The sequence below is a fragment of the Rhinolophus sinicus genome, chromosome 14 (genome assembly GCF_057876585.1).
Source record: "Rhinolophus sinicus isolate RSI-liver-muscle chromosome 14, RSI-T2T, whole genome shotgun sequence".
Classification (NCBI taxonomy): Eukaryota; Metazoa; Chordata; class Mammalia; order Chiroptera; family Rhinolophidae; genus Rhinolophus; species Rhinolophus sinicus.
Genome location: NC_142514.1, coordinates 11,613,041 through 11,628,882, shown reverse-complemented (window position 1 = coordinate 11,628,882; position 15,842 = coordinate 11,613,041). Strand labels below are relative to the sequence as shown.

The 15,842-nt window shown below is 54.2% G+C and overlaps 1 protein-coding gene across 8 annotated transcripts in view; it reads right to left on the bottom strand.

The window, feature by feature from the left end:
* Positions 1–331: 331 nt before the first annotated feature.
* Positions 332–15,842, bottom strand: part of ARHGEF10L (Rho guanine nucleotide exchange factor 10 like) — a 149,357-nt gene continuing 133,846 nt past the window's right edge. For all 8 annotated transcript variants that reach the window (XM_088790236.1, XM_088790235.1, XM_088790237.1 and 5 more), the window contains 3 exons: positions 10,142–10,316; positions 2,613–2,735; positions 332–1,399 (listed from right to left, as the gene is read on the bottom strand). In XM_088790236.1, coding sequence (XP_088646362.1) covers positions 861–1,399; positions 2,613–2,735; positions 10,142–10,316 — 837 coding nt within the window. In that variant the 3' untranslated portion in view covers positions 332–860. The remainder of the gene's footprint in view (positions 1,400–2,612; positions 2,736–10,141; positions 10,317–15,842) is intronic.

Sequence of the window (15,842 nt, the reverse complement as noted above, 5' to 3'; positions counted from 1 at the left end):
TGTCCAATAGTTGGCACTCACCTCGTGGGGCTGTTCAAGCCACACTAGAAATGTGGCTAATGGGACTGGGGAACTGAATCGGTCATTTTATTTAACTTTAACTTAATTTAATTCATTTCAAAAATTAAATAGCCACATGTGACCAATGGCGACCGTGTCGGACAGGCCAGTTCTAGGGCCTGTTCTTGTGGCAGGGTCTTCCTGTGGCCTGGCCTCGGTGACGCCTGCTGAGGGCAGTGTCGCCCTTGGTTCCAGAACAATCCCTATCTAGTGACAGCTGCTCTCTCTCTTGCCCTATCACATCTCAAAAACAAAACCTCAATCCAAGTACTGACATTATTCTTGACTTTTATTCCAGCATCTCCCAGAGCTCCAATATGTACAGATTTTATACACAGATAATATACACCATATATACGTATTTATATATATATATTCACACACCATCCCACACGCTCTCATACATGCACACGCACACGCTTTTCCAGGAGGGGTGCGTGGCTGCCTGAGCCCCACTCGGCCCGGACAAGAAAAGCCGGGCTTGCCAGGCAGTTAGAAGGTTTTGTGGGATTTTTTTGTTTGTTTGTTTTTAAAAAGGCCATTTCCTCCGGAGGTGTCTTCCCTCACCCCAAACCCAAACCCCTCCCTGAAACACTCTGAATTTTTTTTAAAAAAAGGAAGCGGTTTTCCTCTGCTCTGCCAAGGTAGTTCCTGGGAATCCAGGCCCGTCCGCGTAGACCTGTGCCGATCCCTGGAAGGCAAATCTCCCCAGCGCTCCCTGGGGGACCCTGGATGACGTGGAGGGCCCCCAGCAGGCCGAGAGCCCGGCATGGCTGCAGCTGTGCACCCCTGGGTGGGGGCTATAGCGTCAACGGCACCTGCCAGATAAGGAGGGTGCTGTCCATCTCCCCACACGAGGCCAGCCTCCCGCTGACACCCGAGGCACTGCCGAAGTTGCGGTAGCCCTGCCCGCCAGAGATGATGGCCATGGAGCAGATCTCCTTGCGGTGGGCGTCACGGGCACAGGGCCGGCTGCGCACCCAGACGTCAGGGTCATCAGCCATCTCATAGATGGAGCCGTCCTCCTCGCTGTGCTCCAGGGCGGAGCCGTCCGTGGGCACCGGCTCCCGCATGGAGAGCAGCGGGCCCGGGAGATGGGCCGTGGAGCGCAGGCGGTACTGTAGAAGGATGCCCTTCTTGCGGGTCAGCTCTCGGCCCACGTGGCCCGACGGCGCGGCCGCGGGCTCATGAGCCTGCCCGTCCGGCTTGTCCTCCTCGGCCCTTGGGCCCTCGGCCTCTTCCTGGTCACTCCGCAGAATGTCGAGGGCCAAGATGCTGGTAGCCACGGCCAGGAAGGCCACAGGCCCACAGTGACCGTTGAGGGAGACCATGCCTTTCCCTGCAGAAATGGGGCAGAGGGAAGAGGCCCAAAAGCCCAGAGCTTTAAGCGAGGCACCCACACGAGTCTCTGGGAGAACATTCTGGTTGTTTGTTTGTTTTTAACTATAATCTATGTCAGAACCTTCCCAGAAGGCCACGGGTCTGGGGGAGGGCGCTCCCATGCTCCTGGGTTACTTTCTTTGGGGAGATGGAGAACAGGAGTAACCTTCTAAACCACGTGGGGACCCTCGGTGTGAAAGCACCTGGAGTTCCCTGCCCGGGTCACCTTCACGTCTCAGCGCCTTTCCCACCCACCTGATTCTACAACTCATCCTGGAAGCCCCGTTCAAGCTCCTCCATGGTGGGTCCTTCTGGAACTCACCCACGGAGAGCTGACGCCCCTGTCTCTGTGACCCCATTCCCCAGGCACCCGCCATCTCAGCACCTGCCACCCTGGACTACAGCTGCCCCACCAGACTGTCAGCTCTTTGGGGGTAGAGTCTCTGCCTGATATATCCCTGCAACCCCAGGACCAAGCCTGGGATGAACAACATGACCCAGGTGACGAGAAAAACAGGAAATCTCAGAATTTAGGAAGAGTCTTCATTAGCAGAGAGCTCAAGATCTGGTGGGGGCTGGCCTGCCCTCAGGGCTCTGCCCCCCCCCCCACTCCCCTCACCCCTGCTCTCCAGCAGCAGCTAGAGGAGGCCACTTTGTCATCTGCAGAGGCTAAGGAAGGCATAGGGCTGCGGGGTACTCCCTGCCCCCGCCCTAATTCTCCTGGGCCCCAGTGCCACAGGTCAGGGCAGACCTTCCTCTAATCCATGCACACACATTTGCACACGGACCCCATCCGCAGGAGCCCTCAGCTAGTTCTGTCTCTGGAGCCTGGACATTTTGAAGCCACAGTGGGGAAGGGACAGAAGGGGCCCAGCAGAGCCTCTGCCATTAGTCAGGTGTCTCAGCCAGTCCTCAAACAATCTGGCCAATACACATTACTGTGCCCATTTACCAGACTGGGAAGTTGAGACTCGGAAAGGAGGTGGGAGACTGTGGGGCTGGGATGATTTAATTGCCTTGTGCCACCATCTGCCTGTGATGACAGAGAACATCGGAGAAGAGGCAGCCCCCATATCAGAATAGAGCATAACATCTGGGCACAACAGTCACCAACCCCCCGGCATCTGCAGCTGCCTCCCGGGCCCTACCAAGACTGGCTCCCAGAACCTCACCTGTGATCTTGGGGATGCCTTCCAGCCGAGGCACAGGCAGCAGGACGATGACACCCTGGTCGGTACCCACCCAGAGCAGACCCTGGCAGATCAGGAGACTGGTGACGCACAGGTGCTTCTGGCCTGCAGAGAGAGCGGTCAGCGTGAGCAGGACACCCTCCTTGGGGGACGGCAGTGGGTTCTGGGGGCCACCCAAGGTGAGGAAATGGCACAGTCCAGGCTCCTCCCATGAGACAAGCAAGAAGCTGGATGGGGTGTGATTAAGACCTGGGGCTTGGGAGGCTGACCTGGCTGGGGTCTCCCCTGGGTCCCCAAGCTGAGTGCTCCCCCCACCCAGCCTCAGTTTCCTCCCATGTGTGTGACATGGGACTGCCACGAAGATGCAATGAGGTAATGCCACAGAGCACGGTGCAGGCCCCTGAGAGCTTCCCACGCGCAGTGGCTGGGTTATTAGGCACCAAGCATAGGCCCAGGGTGGCCCATGCCGGGGCCACAACCAGCCAGCTGGGGAGTGAAGCCAGGGAGGCCTGGGAAGGCGCGGGTTTGAGGGTGAAAAGGATATTGGTGTGACAGGTCGCATGGGGAGGGGCCAGAGTGGATACAAGACAAGGCAAGTTGGCAGTGGCACAGCCCCTCGGTTTCCAGGGTGCCAGGTGGGCCTTTCCTCCAGTGAGGCATTGGACCTGACAGTGAAATGGACAACGCAGTGGTAGGAACTGGCATGTTTTTGATGGCAATCCAGATTAGTCCTTCTTGGCCGTCCCCTGGGTGCTCTCTTCTTTTTAGCAAAAAGCGATGGCAGGGAGGAAACACAGTGTGGGCTGCACAGCACAGTGGCCGAGAGCAGGGCTCTGGGTTCAAACCCCAGCTTGGCCACTTCCGGGCTACAGGACCCAGGGCCAGTCCCTAAACCTCTCTGTGCCATGGTTTCCTCACTGGTAAGAGGGGACAAGGATGACATTTCATAGCCTTGTCTGAGGATGAAATGAGTCAATGAATGTAAATCACTTAAGCCAGTGCCTGGTATACGATGCAGACAGATAGGTGCCATCGGCCGCTATCCTTCCGGCTCCATGGCTAACAATTCCGGTCGATGGGAACAAGTATGAGGGAGAGGCTGGGAGCAGCCTCCTGCCTTTCCAGAAGGCCGTCTCGCTTCTTGCCTGCCTCCTTCTGCCCTACTGAGAGGGGCTTATTCTCCCCTCAAAGGAAATTCAAATTCATGCCGCATATCACGGCAATGACAATGCCAGGTAACATGAGAAATGATGCTGAGAGAAGTGGTTCTCAACCTGGGTAAGGCACAGCACCACCAGGAGCACTCACAACTGAGGGGCCAACCCCAGAGGTGAGGCCCCAAACCACATTTCTAGCAAGTTCCCAGGCGGCGCTGATGCTGCTGGCCCAGGGACCACACTCTGAGAATCATCGCTTTGGAGTGTCTAAAGCATGCAATGTACGGGCTCTAGTCTGACGTCAGCCTTGCGACAGCTGAGAGGCATGCAAGACACGGCTGTTACGCCCATTTCCCAGATGAGGATATTAAGGTCCAAAGAGTCTGCCCAGCTGGGGAGTGCAGTGGGGGGAGCCAAGCTCAGGTGTGCTGCTTATCATAGCCTGTGCTTCTATTGCCTCCCCCTCTTGCACAAACTGCTTCGGGTCCAGACGTGTAGGCGTATGGGTTTCCTCTGCAGAACAAACAGTCTCAGAGGAGCATGGTGGGAATTCAGTCACACTGGAACCAGAGTTTCCACCTTGGGGATCACACAGCTTTGTTGGCACCCCAAGACCTCCTCAGGTGCCTACTGTGTGCAGCACTCTGCACTCAGTGCTGGAAGCACAGTGGGACCCCCCCACACACACACACAAAGTTCTGCCCTTGAGGAGCAAACACTCTAGAACTTTCTGGTATAATGCTAATGTTCTCTATGACACTGTCCACTTAGGTAGCCATTAACCACATGTGGCTACTGAGCAGTTAAAATGTGGCCAGAGGGACAGAGACACTACATTTATCATTTCATTTCATTTTAATAGTGGCTACCATATTGGCGCAGCCCTGGACAGGAGAAAGAGAAAATGGAAACATAAACAAGGAACGTAAATACTAAGCAGAGGATTCCAGTGGGGGTGGGGCAGAGAGTAGGTGCGAGCTGTCCTGGGTTTTCGTGCCTCACTCTGCCTCCAGGAAGGATGGGGGGCGGATGTGAGGATGTGAGACCAGATGACAGGGAAGAGGCAGCCACCCCCAGACCTGAGCAAAAGCCCAGGAGACAGCACATGCAAAGGCCCGACGACCAGAAGGAGCTTGGCGGGTTCGGTGGAACAGGCTGAAGCCAGTACAACTCAAGGAGCAGGCAAACTCGAGATGACCAGAGAGGCAGTCAGAAAGCGGAAGGGTCAGGTAGAGGCTGGGACCGTTCCTGCTGAGCACGATGAGAAGCTCCCGGAAGGTCCACGCAGGTGAGCGACAGACCCGACTTTAGAGGAGTGTTTTAGCTGCAGTGTGATGCACGACAGGGGAGGGGGTGGAGCAAGGGGATCCGTGAAGCAGAGACGGTGGCGGGCGAGACACAGTGGTGGCAGGAGGTAATGAGACGCCAACAGGTTCGGGTTCTGTTTTGAAGCAGAACCACAGAGCTGTTGACAGACTACAGTGGGGAGAGAGGCGAGGAGTCAAGGACAACGCCAAGGGCCTTTGTCTGGAGCAGCTGGGTACGTGGCAGTACCACTGACTGAGGTGGGGGGCAGGCTTGGGGTGGAAGTCCACGTTCTCCATTGGATGTGTTTAAGACGCACATTAGACATCCAAGTGGAGCTGTCAGCAGGCAGGGGGATATATGAGGCTGGCAACGTGATGCAAACTCAAAAAGTCATATTCATAGTGTTGATTCAATGTGGAAATGCAAACCACACTGGAAAAAACGCCCGTTTGTCACTTGACAATGGGGGCTATGTCACAAACAATCTCTGGGTGTCCATGGAGCTGGGACTCTTCCCCAGTCAATCCAGAAAGTGCAGACTCCAAACGACTACCGTGTTTCCCTGAAAATAAGACCAGGTCTTATATTATGTTTTGCTCCAAAAGACACATGAGGGCTTATGTTCAGGGGATGGCATCCTGAAAAATCACGCTAGGGCTTATTTCCCGGTGAGGTCGTGTGTCCGGGGAAACACGGTAGGAAAGCCTTGCAGCCCTCAGGAAATCAGGGTGCAAGAGGCTCAGGCTGCGAGCTCCCTTTTGTCACCAGCTGGCTTCCCTTCCTGGCCTTGGCCAAGGTCTGTAACTAACCTATTTTTCTCTTTGCTTATTTACTGTTTGCTGCCCCAAATGTAAGCTTCACAAGGGCAGCAGCGTATCTGTGAGCCCGAAGTCCACCCCCCCACACTCCTCGCTGAATATCCTGGCTCATGGAGGACACTCAAAAAGTATGAGTGAATGAGTGAATGAGTGAATGAATGAATGAAAGTAGAGAAGTGAAAAAGGACTTGGGCGTTGATGTCACTTACTAGCTGTACGAATTGACAAGTCACTTTCTGTCCTTGATCAATGCGTATTACAAACCAACCTACCTAGATCAATTTTATGATGATTAGAAATATTACATATGCATATATATGGTATGTAGATATAATATATGTACATAGTTGAGCACAGCTCTTAGCCCGTAGTATACAATCAATAAATGGAGGCTATTAAGATAACAGCTGTCATTATTAAAAGGACCTGGACTCTAATATCTTAAGATCAGCTGCACCAGAGCCATAAACCCACAAAAATAATAGCGCCAAGACAGGCAACAGTGGCAAATCTTTCCTCTCGAGTGCCTCACCTCCTTTCCCAGGGCCCCCGGGGCCTAGAGACCAGCAAGAGACTATTTCCTGAAGCCCCTACATCCTTGCGCTCCCCCTGGACAGTCGAAACCCAACAAATGAAAGAAAGGCAGTGAGAAACTGAAAGAGAGGCTGGAATTGAGAAATGAGTTCACCAGCAGACTCATTCTTGGGGCCTTCCTTCCCCCCCCCCCCCCTCCACTCTGCCTTGAGGAAAGAGTCAGGCACTTCACAAACAGTCCAAAAGAAAAAAAAGAAAAAATTCTAATGGTGGATAAATATTTTATCACAGAGACTTAATGCAGCAGTATTCAATTCACCCAAGCCATCTATCTGGAGATATACAACTTTAAAAAGCTCAGGCTCTCGGAGAACATTTTATTAATGACCTGTCTAGTTAAGAAGGGGAGGGCGTTCAGGTTCAAAAATGCATTAATACCAGTCGGGTGCATGAGTGGAAGACGGGGGGAGGGGGAGAGGGGAAGGGAAGGAAGCATGATAAATTTTTAACATTCCCTTAAAAAAATCCACGCTAAAGGAGGAGCAAATTTACTACTAACTATGCAATTATTTCATTTGGTTGTATGGGGGAAGAAAAAACTATTTAAAAGCCTTTTAAAAATATCTCTAATAAAGAATTTAAGAGTGCTGCTCTGTTGGTCTCCCACCGGGGCACAGGTGGGGTGGATTGAAGTTCCCTCCTCCTAGGGCTGGCTCCAGCCCAGCTCCCCTCGGGTTTGGGGGGTCCTGGCCTGGCAGGCCCTAGGCTCCTGAATGTTACTGCAGGAACAGTCAGGCCTGGTGAGGAGGCCCAGGGCAGTAACTCCTGGGGACCTTCGGGAAGCCATACCCCAGGAACCTCAGCCTCCGACCCAGACGCACCCAGGACCCAGCCCCAACGAGGTCCGGCAAGCGGAGAGGTAGCTTCTGTCTGCTCTTGTAGCTGATACAGGGGGAAGGGCACCGCCTCAGAAGGCAGGCTGTGAGCAAGGAGCCCTGGAGGAGATGCATGGCCGACGGGGGCCAGTGTGACAAGAGATAGGGATGGCCAAGAAGACAAGACGGGGATGATGACAGTAAACGCCACCATTGGGGCTGAAACTTGCTCGCGCCAGGACTGTACTGTCTCAGATAAGGCCCACACCTCCCTGAAAGGCAGGGACCTAGGAGCAGAGAGGTTCCCCACTCACTCCCAGTCACAGGGCTCAAGGCGCCAGAGCGGGGACCCCGGCAGGGCTGGCCCCACTCTAGGCTCTGGTGGGCCCTACACGGCATGGCCAAGCTCTGACTCAAATCCCAGGCCCTCGTTGTACAGATGGGGAAATGGAGACCCAGGACGGGGGACACGGCACACCAAGTCTGTGAGACAGCTGGAATTCAAGTCCTGGCTCGGCCTCAGCAGCAGTGTACTCACAGGCCAGCCGTATAACCTGCTGGGCCTCAGTTTACCTGGCTCTGAAATAATCAGAGCAATGATGAACACCCTTCCTTCTTCAAAGGGTAACTGCAAAGAATCAGTCAATGGTGGTGAAAACGCACTTTGAACATACGCAGTGAGTCAGAGTTGTGTTGGTGGAAGCTGCTGTTTTTCTACCCGCAGCCGGGTCTGTGCACAAACCTGGCCTCTGACCGCTTCATAACCTTGATTCTTCTTCTCACTCGCCCCGACCCCACAAATGAGATGAGAAAACCAGGAAGACCTATAGATTATCTGGGTTTTTTGTTGTTGTTGTTCCACTAACTTGAAATAATTTAGCTATCAGCATGAATGTGGAAATATTTTAGTGATACAGAGACATGTTCATCATAATTAAAATGGATTTACTTTGTATAAGGTCTAAATCCTATGAAATACAATGAAACTGAAGCTGCAAAAAGAAAGAAAGAACAGACCCATAACACAGGTCCCACAAGCCCCCTATCACACGCCGGGGAGCATGTTAGGGAAGCATTTCTTCTCCTGGGGCACCTGCCACACTCCAGGTGTGGGCAAGGTATCTTCCCATGCTTGATGGCATTTACCCGGAACCAGAGTCCATCTCCTGTCATCCAGGGACCAGAGGCACTGGGAGGCAAAGAGATCTGCCCGAGACCCCGTGGGGGCTGAGCCAGGACACCAGCCACTTCTGAAGCCACCTCTTCCCCCATTACAAACAGTGGGGCTCTGAAGTGAGTCTGACCTGGTGTGACTTGCAGTCCTGCCTCTGGCCAGCTGCAGGACCACAGACAAGCCACTTCACCTGCTGAACAAACCTCAGTTTCTGCATCTGTGCAATGAGGACAATCCCCACCTTGTGGGGTTATGATGAAATGAGACCCTGCAGGTAAAGCGCTTGAGACCGAGCTCACTGCAGGGCTCGTGACAGAGTGGCCATTACCATAGACTATCACTACTGGTCTTGCTCTTAGTAACCATCACGCCCTATGGCCACAAGTCCAAACTCAAGGACAGCCGTGACTGGCCGGGAGGAAGCAGGAGCCAGCATGATTTCTGGGCACTCAACCTGGCGTTAGGGACCAGGTGTCTGGGGTACGACAGAGGCACGCATGACCCCCGAGGTGCTGGCTGGCATGCCTGCCCTCGGCCCAGCCTTGTAAGACAGGGAGCTCAGTCCCCCGACTCAGCACACAGCCACTTCCAGCCCCCGCCCCAGCCCATCTGCTTGAGTCCTTGTAACAATTAGCTCCAGCCTCCTCCCCCCCAAGCCCCACCGCCTGCCATGCCTGCCCTGTGTCCCAGGCCCCAGGGCCCCTCAGCATTCCCAGCTGCTGAACCCACCCCAACCTGCGATGCTTGGACAAGACAGTCTCTTTGTCCTCCCAGACCAGCCTGTGGTCAGTCTGTCTGTCTGATGGAAGCTGGGCCAAGCAGGGAAGCAAGGCAAGCTGTAGGCTGCTCTAAAGCCATCTGGGGATAGGAATGGGTGCTGAGCGGGTACCTGCCCTGGCTCCACCCCAGCACAGCCCTTAGGGGCCTGGGTGCCATCTTGGGCAGCAAATGGCAAGGGAGATGCCTGGAGCCAATTCCACCTTGGCCTCTGACAGACATGGGGGGGGCGGGGTGTTAGGTGACCTCTGACCTTAATCCTCTCCACCATGTCTCACAAACAGCTATGCAGAAGAAAGTGCAGGCCCCAAGGGGGTGCCATCCGAGACCTTGAACCTCCCCGTGCCTCCAAATCCTGACCAACAAGCTAAGAGACACAGTTGCCTTTCTTAGAAAAACCTCTCAGTAAAGAGCCCCTTGGTTGGCCTTCTTTCTTTCCCTTCACCTCATCCTGAAGGTAGTCTGAGGCAGAATTAGGTTTTGGGGGCAACTTGAGGTGTGGTAGGTATAGACAGGCCTGGCTTCCCACCCAGAGTGGCTTTTTAGCAGCCGCCTGACTTGGGACAGTCCACTGAGCTCAGAGCCTCACTCCCTGCAAGCCCCATCCTGCTGTGCTGCGGTGACAGGGGGCATACAACGACAGCAAGAAAGGCTTCCACATGACAGGCCTGGGTTCGAATCCTGACCCCTGCACTTCCCCTCCTGGAGGACCAGTTTTCAAGGCTGACCCACAGCTGCCTTGAAGGTTAACGAGGTGGGCTGGCCAGGACACACCTCTGCCTGGCCATCGAAGGTGCTCCGCCCATGTCAGCTCCCTCCCTCCGCAGGCCCAGGACAGCCGGGCACAAGGCCCCTGCCGCAGCCTCACCTGGCAGGAGGAAGGTGGTCCTGGTGGCAATGTTGATCTCCTGCAGATGCTCCAGCGTCTCCGTGTGGAAGAGGCGGATGGAAGAGCCAGAGGAGAAGGCCATCCAGACGCCGCTGCCCGCTTTCACCATGTGTGTCACGCTCACGGCCTCGTCCTGGTGCGCCTCGAAGCTTTGCTATGGCACAGAGGAGGGGGTCAGTGCTGGGAAGATCGGCCAGCCAAGCCTCTGGGGGCCTGATCCAGCTGCTAATCCAGCTGCTGCCTGAACCAGAGTCAGGCTGGAAGGAAACCTCAGGAGCCCAGCAGTGGCGTGTTGATAACTGTCTGACAACTGGCAGGGGCATTCTGACACGTCGTGTCTGCCACTTCCCGCAGTGTAAATACTTCTAACGGGGCCAAATCTCAAGCTACCCACACAACCTCACTGAACAAGGAGCAGGGAAAGAGTCACGCACACTTGGCTCTCAGGAGTTGACAGGGCCCGGCTGTAGCACGCCACTGTGACACGATGGAAAGACAGAGCCAAAAGTCAATGAGCGGAAGCAGCAGCTTACTTCTAAAGTTACAAAGGCAGCATACAGGACTACTGGGGAGGGAGGCAGGTGTGTGAGCCCAAGCCGCATCTTTCACAGCGGGGAGGCCACGCGTAATGTCCCCAAATTAATAAATCAAGAACAAGCAGAGCAGACAAGTTAGTATCATGAGGAAAGTGCCGGGTGGTTTAAAAACAGAACAGGTGAAAGTATTTTCTCCCATGAGGCAGGACTGGGGATGGAGAGGGGTAAGGCCCTTTCAGGATAAACCACATTATTTGATTTTTTTTTTTTAATAGGTGTCTGTATAATTTCAATCTTTAAAAAATAAAACAAACTCTTTTTTAAAGAGGGGAAACAAACGGTCAGGCTTCCCATCCACTGAAGGAACAAGTCCAAGTTCTTTAACTCAGCATTCCAGGCCCCAGCTCTGCCTCAATTCATGCCTTTCCTGGCAGACCCCTCCACTCCAGGCCAGTCAAAGCCTGGGACAAAAGGACGCTTATGACACACCATGCTGCCACTCCTCCACCCTTGCGATGATTTGTCTGCAACGTGCATCACCCACTCTTCTCCTGGGAACAGCTTTTCAGCATCTGAACACTCCCCGTCAGGGTGCTGTCCCTTTTCCATGAGGCACCCCCAACCGTACTTGCACCAGCCCCTTCCATCTGCTTGCCATCCCCTGTCCCACCTGGTGATACCTACACCACTCTGGGGATGTGCTCAGCGGCCTCCTACCCTGGACTATGAACTCCAAGGACAGACACTGAACCCCAGACCCTTCAGGACCACCCTGCTCAGCACAGGGACCAGTGCACAGTAAAATCCAGTCAAAGACTGAATGGATGGACCATTACAGTCCATCGATGACAACGCCGGCACAGCAAACGAGAAACAACCTAAATGCCCAACTATTGGGGACAGTCAGGTAACTCTGACGTAGCCACTTGCTGGACTGTCTCACATCCATTCCAAATTATGTTTACAGAAACCAGGTGATGGACGTAAAAAAAATGTGAATTTTATAGTAGTGAATGCAAAAAGGAAACAAGAAAAAGAAAGGCTACATCCAAAATGGGGGGAGGAGGAGGGACAGGGGAAGAAAAACCTGCACACAGGATTATTCTGGGGGCAGTCCCTGGTCAGTTTCCTCCTTTTCAGTTTTCTGTTGTTTCCATTTTTTCTATAAAGAGCATAGAAGCCCACAACTGCAGGGAGATGTTGGTCAGAGCACGTATTTTGTTATCAGACCTGCTATTAAACCTCATTTCCTCAATAACCTCACAGGCCTGGACCTCAAGGTTCCCCACTTGTAAGTGGAAGCTGTCATGAGGATTATGGGGACCTGAGGGGGGGGGGGCTCGGCACAGGCTCAGTTCCAAATACGGTCTCTTTCATTCAGTCGATGTTCTTGAGCTCCTACTATGTGCCTGGCATGGGTCTGGGAAGATAATGATGAATGAGATACCCAAGGGGTCTGTTCTTGTGGTGTGGATGTTCTCAGCACAGAGATAATTGAAATAAACAGATAAAGATTACTCCAAAATAATAATAACCACGGCACCGAGAAAAATATTGGGATCCATTAAGATTGGGTAGCTGGTGAAGTTCTCTCTAGGAGGAAGCGTTTAGTCAGGGATATAAACAATGTGAAGGAATCAGCCCTGGGATGATGGCGTGGTAGAGGGGGAGAGCATTCCAGGCAGAGGGCACAGCAGGTGCAAAGGCCCTGGGGCAGGAACGTGCTTGCCATGTTTGAGAAACAGAAAGGTGGTTAGTGTCGGGGCGCACGGAGGTCAGGCAGAGGTGGGAGAAGTGGGGAAAGATGACGCTTTGAAGTTCCTGGTGAAGAGTTTGAATCTACGTAAGTGCTGGAGAGGGCTGAGCTGCTAAGTGACATGTATGATCAGGTGTACCTTTGAACGAAGTTGTTTGACAGTGGTATGGCAGGAAGCTGGAATTCTGGGCCTCACATGGGTTTACGGAGCACGAAGTACGTAGCAGTAGGAAGGCTCCGTTTCTTTTGCAGCAGAGTCGCTCTAGCCCAGGCCTCAGCCCCAGCTCCATCCTGGCTCAAATCACCAAGAGGTTTCCCACCAAGATAAAGAAGCTGGGGGGGGGGGGTCCTCTATGGGGAGCCAAGCCAATGAACTCAGAGCTCATTCCCAGGAGGGCAGGACTGTAAGATGGCCAACGAAATTGCTTTTTCTGAGTCACTCCCTGATGGCTGAGCTCTGTGGCCCAGGGCAAGGTGGCTGGAGGACTGGGGGAACAGGAAGGCTGAGGGTCTCCAGAAGAAGGATAGGGAGAGGCAGAGCGATATCCTGCTCTCAGAAGGCAAGGCTCTACCACTTGCCCCTTAATGGAGGGACCCCAAAAGCAGAAGCTGTAGCTCCCTCTCAGATTTCACCAAGGATAGGCACACATGGTCTCCATCAAAGTGGGGGCTCACGGGCGAGGAGGGGCATACTCAGAAGACAGGGAGCTGTTTCCTCTCTCAGATCGGGGGCTCGGACTAGGGGCTCCTGGAGGGGGTCTCTGTTTCTCTCTCCTCAGCACCCTGCCCTCACCCCAGTGAAGGCCCAGGTGCTGGAGGCTAAGCCAGGAAGCCTCTGGGATTGGGGGAGAGGCCAAGCCCCCTCTCAGCCTCCACAAAGGGGGGCCCAGTCCATGCAGTGTGGGGGGAGGGGTGGAATTTCCATTTCTCGGGCCTTTCCCTCTAAATCTGCTGCCCATAGCCCTGGCAGTGCTGGCTTCCAGTTCTCTTTTCTTGAGCGGAGAATCCTTGAAGGAAACCTTAGGTGGGGATGACGGGGGAGGTTGCTATCTTCCTGAACCGGCCTGCACTGGAGACAACTTTCTTGAGGCCCAGAGGCAGGCAGAACACCGGGTTCTCACAGGACACTTTCCCGAGGGGCCTTGCCAGGAAAGGCCCAACAAGGAACCACCCACCCCAAACACAGATGAGACACTGAGGCCCAACCCGACTTCCCACAATGCCCATCATCAGTGAGCAGACAGATGAACGGATGGGGCAGCAGGATGGAAGCGGGTGCCCAACAGGCTTTGTCTGCAGACTTTTCCAAAAGCAGCTCGCACACACTCGTACACGAATGCGCAAACACACGCACCAACAGGAAGGTGGACGTGAGCTCACACGTGTGCAGGGAGACTCCTGCACGGCTCCTGCAGAAAAGTGAGAAGCACTTCCTGCCTCTGAAAAAGCCAAACCTCCCTGAAACGGAGAGGCCGGGGACTACGAAAGCTGCCCCTGAATTTGTAGTCAGTCATCCCTGTGTGCTGCTGTCAGAATCTAATGAAAAGAGAAGTCAGCAGTGGAAATGCAGGCTCATTTCTCCAGAGGTGTAACAAGTCTGTCTCCAGGCCCAAGAGGATTTGCACAAGGCCTGTGCAAGCCCACCACGTCCAACGGGAAGGCAGGTGCAGGAAAGAGCAGGGGTCATGTGAACGACAGCACAGCAGCCCCAGCCTCTCACTCCTCGATTCTCTCTGGGCTCCCCAGAACCCCTCCCCATGCCAGGAGCCTGCTCACAGAGCCAGGTCTCGGCAGTACTGGCTGGGCCTCCTGGACACACAGGACAGGAGCAGGTCACACACTGACACCATGGGTGCCTGAGGGGGGGCTGAGGGAGCTGAGCGTAGCACCCCGGGTGGGGGCAGGCTTCAGGGAAGCCCAGCTCTTGCTGCCCACTGGGCTCAGAGCTGACAAGTCATTACCATTACTTTTGTTTTCCAAAGCCCGTGTTTACTCGCCCAGAGAGGAGCTCAGAATTAACTGCCAGAGGAGGCTGTCAGCTCATCGAGCTCTCCTTTGCTCCCAATCAGGGCCAGGTGAAACGCTGCCCACCTGGCACCACAACCCAGGCCACGGCTTCCCATTTCCCACTCCCGGCCCCCTCCTCTAATCCCTGGCCAGTCTGGGAGGCCTAGGAAAGGGGCCGCCTAGGCCCACCCTAAAAGGCCTCTATGCCACTTGTCCCTGAGTAAGGCCCACCTGCCTCCAGCCCAGTCTTGCCCCTCCTCTGGGCTCTGGAAGGCCCAGCACGTCCGGCCCACGCAGTCCCCTGGGCCAGACACAGCTATTTACTAGCTGCTTACCATGTCCCGAGAACTGTTGTTAGAATAATGCTATAGACCAGAGGGCTGCAAACAATGGCCCTCGGACTACACAAGCCTGTTGCCTGTTTCGGTGAATCAAGTTTTAGTGGAACATGGTCACGCCCACACAGAAAACAATCCACGCCGCTAGCTTGGGAACTCAGCACTCTGGCTATACACCCTTGGTCCTCGTTTAAGGACAAAAAGATCTGCAAAGAAATCCTGACCTCTCCTTAGTAGGCTGAGGGGTGGGGTACAGGGAGGGCATAGCAATTCTGAAACTAAGTGGCGGATCGAAGTGCGCTGGTATTATCATTGGGGACCACGGTTTTCACAGCGAGAAAGGAGTCAAGTGTGGAAAGAGAGAAGGTCAGGGTGGAGCGCTGCGATCTTGGATTTGAATAGAGGCATCACTATAAACCTTGAATGTTCTTCTTGGCTCTGTCCACTAAAAGTGGCCCCCCAGAAGCACTGAGCACCCCAGACCTTGATTTATACATACCGTTCCCCACAAAAGGGAACCAGCCAGGGCGCCCTGGAGAAATGGCTGATTAGCGCAGGGAAGTAGTAGCAGCTGAGCCTAGAACTGCTCCCGATGCAGAAAAGCAAGGACGTGCTCAAAGAGTGATGGCGCCTGACCCAAGGACCAAGGGACTTCTGTCGGCCAAATGTGAGACCATTTGAGCACCAGAAATAACCGTGAGAGTCCTACACGATAGCACACTGGACTTGAAAAAGAATGTAGGAATTTGTAGTGGTAGTGAAGGGGGGAGTCTAGCAGGAGGAAGGAGAACTCTAAATAATGCAAGTTTGGGGTGAAAGTTTGCTGAGGAACGGGATACTCCCAAATTCTCCAAGAAGCACCTGCAGGTGACCCAGTACTTACAAAGGGAACCTGTACCTTTCCAGTGGGGAGACCCGGTGGACCCGCTTACCCCAGGGATCAAGGATGAGGCCAGCCTACGTGTCCCGCCGCCTCAGGTGAGGCAACGGAAGGAAGTTGTATCCGGCCAAGAATCTGGCCAAACACTCAATACCCGTTAGGA